Below are 6,543 nucleotides of genomic sequence, written 5' to 3'. Positions count from 1 at the left end.
TTTTTGACGAAGGTACAGTATACCGAAACACGTATTGCATCATCACACAATTGAAATAATTTTAAACTCATTTATTTCTTCTTTAATTTTTCATTAATTAAAATACTAGTCTACTGGGGCACACTGTAGATTCTGCATTTGTTTAGTTACAGTTATTGCAATAATGAACTTTTGAAAGAGACTGTTACGAGTATGATTTATTAATTTCAGTTTATAACAACTGTCAGAAAATCAAGTAAGTAAATATCTGTTAGATAGGAGTCAATAGTGATCTTGGGAGCCATTTCGTTAACGCTTAGTCGATGGACGTATTAACAAGAAAAGACAAAGGACTAATTATAACAGATGAGAATCTTCTTAAATAAACAGTGGAACTTCATTTTTCAGTTTTAAATTTGTTTTATCGTATGTAACGTAAGTTTTCCGAAAAATTTCGATTTTTGCTAAATTAGTAGGTAATTAGTAATTATTAACAAGCGAAAAATATGTCGTTGTGTTCATTTTGACTGTAATTGAATTATTGTGGCGATGGTAAGGATCCTAACTCTTTAACTCTTGATACATTCCAAACACAAACTTCTATAACATTTGCCATCCAGAAATTGAAGTCAATTAAACATACATAGATAAACTTATTAAACTTTTTATTATTGTACATTAAGTACATTCAACACTAGGTAATATCTCAATATGTTACAAAACATATTAATATAATTCAAGTCACGTTTAAGGAAGAAGTCACGAATTTTTGTAGGCCTGAAACAATCAAATTGTTACTACTTTAATTTTTCAAACTCCACCAAAGCTTACGTCTTCCGCTATTTTTACAAGGTTTTCCGCCATTCCTTTACCCGTTTGTTTCACTAGCCCATAAAAGATTCCAGTCGTGTCCTGCAACAGCAGATGTGGATGATCAAATTCAGCTGCTTGCCCAGCATCCATCACTAGAATCTTATCCGAGTCCATCACAGTATGCAACCGATGAGCTATAGTCAACACCGTACAGTCTTTAAATTTCCGTCTAATGGTAGTCTGGATCAGTTCATCTGTCTGAGGATCAACATTTGCTGTAGCCTCATCCAGAATTAAGATCTGGTTACTACGAACGATAGCTCGAGCCAGACATAGCAACTGACGTTGACCGACGCTGAAGTTGGAACCTCCTTCTGAAACGTTATTTTGTAATCCCAAAGGCAAATCCGAGATGGCGCTTTTCAATTCAACTTCTTCTAGCGCGTCCCAGAGTGTTTCATCACTGTATTCATCGAACGGATCCAGATTTTTTCTCAACGTTCCAGAGAACAACACAGGTTCTTGGGGAATAATTGAGATTTTGGAACGTAAACTTTGTAGGGATATTGTCTTCGTATCGATGCCATCAATCACAATTGCTCCTTCCACATCCGCTAGGCGGAAAAGAGCCGAAATCAAAGAAGACTTTCCGGCACCAGTTCGACCTACAATTCCCACTTTTTCCGCGGATTTTATTGTGAAGGTCAAGTTCTTGAGTACGGTTGGTTCCTCTGGGGCGTATCTCATTGAGACAGATTGGAAGTCTATAACGCCTGCAGTAGGCCAAGAAGGTGAAGGATTTTTTGTTTCGTCGTCGGGTTCGGGAGTTATTTCTGTGTATTCAACCACCCGTTCTACGGAAGTCATTTGATTTTCTAGTTCGCTCCACTGGCGCATTCCCCACTGAAGCATTCCTGTTAAATTTATTGATTGGGTGATGCCTAGACCAACATTACCACCGAACGTTTCTGGAAAACGAAAAAAGTCAAATTCAGTAGAAAGAAAAGTGCAACCTACTCACCAGTTCCAATAAAGAGGAAACTAAGTGTTACTAGACCTATGTAAATTACACAATGCAAATCGAGCCAGAAACCGAACGTTCTGCTACAACCGAGAAACATATAATAAGCGGAGCTGTGGAAGTCCTGGTGTTTGTCAAACTCAAATTGGAGGACATCCTGGGCACCGAGTGCCCTTATCGTTGTTAACCCTTGCAAAGATGCTGTCATATGTGTAAAAACGGGACTGCGGGCTGAAATACTAGTTTAGTATGGACTAAAATGGCAAATCACCTACTTGTTCCTTCAATTCTCTTCAGATCTCTACTGGTTGCCAGGAAGATAATTCGGAAAGCATAAAACAGTCCGAATATTATCACAGAAGGTATCAAAATCCAAGGATTGACTATACCCACAACAATGTTAATGGAAAATACAATCATACCAATCTGTATGGTGTCGATGATGGCTATCGGAAGAACTTCATCGATAGATCCCATGTCTTTTGAAAATCTATTAAGGATTCGTCCAGAAGGATTTACGTTGAAAAATCTCATAGACGTGTATACGATTCTAGTGAACATTCGATTATGTAAACTTCTTGATGCTTTCATGCAAAATCTGAAGAAATTCAACGAGCGAGTTAACGAACTGAAAATCACAAAAGCCACCAGAGTACTGTAAAGGTACAAGCAATTTTCCGAGGTAAAGAAAATCTCTTCAAACTTTTCGTTCATGCTGGTGTCGTTTCTATCCCCATTAATATACGTCTCCGTCTGATTGCGTCCCAACCGAATTTGTTCGAGATTAACCCAGAACGATAAAAAGTAATCGGAACCGCTGCTGGCCAATTGGACAAGGATAAACAAAATAGCCAAAAACAGACCCGCAAAAATATTTCCTCCAGCGCTGATGTAACTAGTATATACCCTTTTTGATATGTTTCCGCTTCCCCGTTGTTCCTTAACTTCGGTAGGTACGTCGACCTGTTCCAAACTTGTCAAAGATTTTGTTTTCTCCAGTGTGGATATTTTTTTATCTTCTTCCTCTTCCGGTTCTCCTTCTAACAATGTGAGGAATTCGTTTTCAGACTTTTTCAACTCCGTGTACGTTCCGCTAGCGGTGACACAGCCATTTTCAAGCAAGTAAATCTTATCAACAGCTCTGAGGTACTGCAATTGGTGAGTCACCAAAACCACACATTTGTTCCTTAAATATCCAACAATGCAATCGTCGAAAAGTTGCTTGCCCACAAGAGTATCAACCGCAGATAGAGGATCATCCAATAAGTAAATATCTGCGTCTTTGTAGATCGCTCGGGCTAAATTAATCCTCGCCTTTTGTCCTCCGCTCAACATGGTGCCACGTTCACCTACGATAGTTCGATCGCCGTAAGTAAACAAAGAGAAATCACGCTCCAAAGCGCAAACTCTAATGACCTCTTTGTACCGTTTCATATCCATTTGCTGTCCAAACAGTATATTTTGCTTAATACTGCCACCAAACAGCCAGGGTTCTTGCGAAGCGTACGAAATTGTTCCTCTAACGTTTAGGGTACCTTTGAGCAACAGAATTTCTTTGAGTATTACGTGAAGAAGGGTAGTTTTGCCACTTCCGACCGGTCCAATAATCGAAACTAACTGAGTCGAACCAATGTTTACGTTCACGTCTCTTAAAGTATAGTCGATGGAAGTTGAAACCCACTTAGCAGAGACTTGATCTAAATATATTCCTCTCTCTTCTGTCGGCACCGCTTCCTTAATTAACGGGAGACATTCATTCTTTTCTTTTTTGTCTTCTTTGCTACCGATGTTATCTTTAATTTTATACCCAATTTCAACTTCATCCGACATGAGGAATTTCTGGACTCTTTTCACGGAAACATTTGTTTCCGCCAGCATAGTTACTGCGCGGGGGAAGAACGTAGTCAGACTTTGCCCTAACATGCCATAGAAGGCTGATAATACGTAAACGTACTGTGATTGTAAGGCGTTTCCCGTTAATACGTAAGTTAAAATGCATAAGAAGATGGCAGTCCTGTTTAAGAAAATCGTGAAGGACATGTTCAATGCACGGATGTAGGAAGTGATTCTGATTTGATGAATTTCTAATCTGGAAACAAGGTAAGTTAACGGTGAAGAATCGAACGAGTGCTTAACGGGAGAAAAAGTTTGAGTTTTTAGAAGAAAAACTCAAATTTTCTCTAGCAGTAATAGTTATAAAATGTCATACATTCACATACTTCCTGGCCACATCAACTAATTTTGCGAAAGGCTTTTCCCATGTGTACATTTTGATAACTTGAATACCACAGATAATTTCGTTCATTAGTCGCACTCTCTGATCAGTTTTCAGGGCTGTACGTAATCTATACACTGATGTTCTTTTACCCAAGTACACTAGAAGAAACACCTGTTTGTAATTATCGTTTTTCAAGTAGAAACTTGTTACCGTACTTTGAAGAGGTATAAATGACAATAGAATTGCAATTCCTATTAGTGCCGAAAATCCCAGCGTTGTGTATAGTAAATACATAACAATAATAGTCAATATAGGAGTCAACCACAAATAATGCATATGTGTTACACACATATCGAATCTGTTGACGTCATTTGACAACAAATTGACCATCTGACCCACCGTGGTGTCGACAAGGGCACACTTACTCAACCTGAGAGATTTTCGATACATTAAGGAACAACTTGCGACTCGAATTTTCATTCCCAGATGTTGAAGGCCCAGTATATATGAGTGACCCATAAGAACACTAAGGAAAGACATCCCCACAATACCACCTGCGTAAAGATACGCGGCATTTTCACTCACTGTTGTTTGGTTAGGTGTATAATATTCCATGAGTTTACCCAGTAATAAAGGTTGGGACATTCTAAAATTATATTTAATTAAAATTAGATTCAACAATGTGGGGAAATTTACTTACTTGATCACAAGTTCGATCACCGCTAGAAACAACCCGTATAAGGCACATTCTTTTCCAAACACACGGATTAGAGCTCTCCATAATGAAGGAGTCCTGCGAGAATTTTCTTCTTTCAACCAAGCTCGCTCCAGTCTGTCTCCTAATAGTTTGGATTCGTGGGCTTTGAGGGTCCCCCAGAGATCATCTTCAACTAGGTCTTTTTTGAAACCCTTCACAAACAGAGGTAAAGCCCAGCTGCAACATTTATAAATAAGTACAATGTACATGACGTAGCTTATACTTGCCAGAAAAATATATTTGACAAAAAGCTGGCTCTTTGTTTGGGATGAAGCGACTGTTTGCTTTGTTTACATTGTGTTCTTTGTTGGTCCTCCATTATGGTGTATCTGAAGGTCGAAACAAAGAAAGAGTGTCATAATTTGTATTCAAATGTAGTTAGCATTATTTAAAAGTACGGAGAACTCCAAGCAACCCATAAAAACAGATAGCAATTTTTCTTTGTATCAAAGTGTCTTGTTGAATGTTAATAAGTGTGACTTCCCATTCTCATAAGTCTGAACCATTCCAGGCCCCTGCAGCGAGTCGGATTCCTATTCGCGGGTCTTGCAGTAGGGTTGGTATCTACAAAACTTCAGACTACCAAATTCCTACTGAGTCCAGCCGCGGATTTGTTTCAGCATAACAGAGTATGAACAACGCTTGGACATCATCTTCCTCACTGTTTTTTGACGACTAATGCGGGAGACATAGACTACCTACGTATTTGTCTTCACCATACCCGTTTGTAAACAATTTGTGTAAATAAACTTATCGGTACAAGACACCTGTTATAAGATAAAGAAACCGCTATTTCATGATAGATAATTCATTAAAAAAAAAAATGTTGCATAAAAACCAAATTTTAGTATTTTTTGAAACAATCACAAAGAAATCTAATTAATATATTTAGGTATGCCTAGCACTCCTAGCAGAGCTAAAATTATATAAAAATCTTAAATGTGTTTTACATACGCAGCAAAGAAGTAAAATATGTTTTGAATTCTCAATCATCACATGAACATGTGAATATCCTTCTGAATAGGTAATTAATGGCTGAAAATTACATGTAGGTACTACACATTTTAATAAATAAATTATGTATACTCAACCAACTGATATAAATAAATGAAAAATTGTATTACATCACGTTTTGAACTTATGTCATTAACGTCTATCAGCACACAACCGCACTAGCCTCAACATCATCTCACTGGCGACTGAATGTAGACTGCCAGCCACAATCGCTAATGTGTTATCTGTCGTTTACCGTACAATTCGTTACCAGAAGCGTAAATATGAGTTTGGTGCCGGCTGCCCTTCCATTAGCTTTGTTAATTGCGCACGCACTTACAAATGCTACTTACAACGTTAATCTCGTTTATTAGCAACTTGTTTCACACACCAGTAATTCAAATTAACTTGGAAACAACTTATGTCGAATTTTAATTATTGTTATACCTAATCCTTATTAATCCTCAACATTGTATGCAGATCTTTTTGGCCACAGCTCACAACTGACTTTTGCCTCTCAGGTAATTTGCGGGCAATTGTCCTGTGGAATTAGGGCCACCTGTAGATTTTCTAACTGCGGCGCGCAACTGACCCATGTTACGGCAAAGTGGCTAAAAATTTTGAGCAAACTTCGGAACGTCAACCTATAAAAAGACCAGAACTAAAACAATTTAAATTTCTATGAAATACTAATATCTTAGGGCACTCTATAGAAACTGTATTTGTTTAGTTGCAGTTACTGAAACAATGAACTTTTGAAAG

General features: G+C 37.9%; 1 protein-coding gene across 1 annotated transcript; it reads right to left on the bottom strand.

The window, feature by feature from the left end:
- Positions 1-627: 627 nt before the first annotated feature.
- On the bottom strand, positions 628-6,036 carry LOC135130116 (probable multidrug resistance-associated protein lethal(2)03659). The gene is made up of 9 exons (XM_064057446.1): positions 5,743-6,036; positions 5,016-5,117; positions 4,732-4,965; positions 4,247-4,677; positions 4,033-4,189; positions 2,089-3,902; positions 1,814-2,044; positions 811-1,760; positions 628-756 (listed from the first exon to the last, which is right to left on the bottom strand). Exons 2-9 carry the CDS (start codon positions 5,105-5,107, stop codon positions 739-741), a joined length of 3,927 nt encoding a protein of 1,308 aa, XP_063913516.1. The 5' UTR covers positions 5,108-5,117; positions 5,743-6,036; the 3' UTR covers positions 628-738.
- Between the last annotated feature and the right edge of the window lie 507 nt (positions 6,037-6,543).

Source organism: Zophobas morio, unplaced genomic scaffold (genome assembly GCF_036711695.1).
Source record: "Zophobas morio isolate AGI-343-1 ecotype UQ-CSIRO unplaced genomic scaffold, CSIRO_AGI_Zmor_V1 ptg000017l, whole genome shotgun sequence".
NCBI classification, from domain to species: domain Eukaryota; kingdom Metazoa; phylum Arthropoda; class Insecta; order Coleoptera; family Tenebrionidae; genus Zophobas; species Zophobas morio.
The sequence above is the reverse complement of the archived record's forward strand: the minus strand, read 5'-3'. Positions and strand labels throughout refer to the sequence as shown.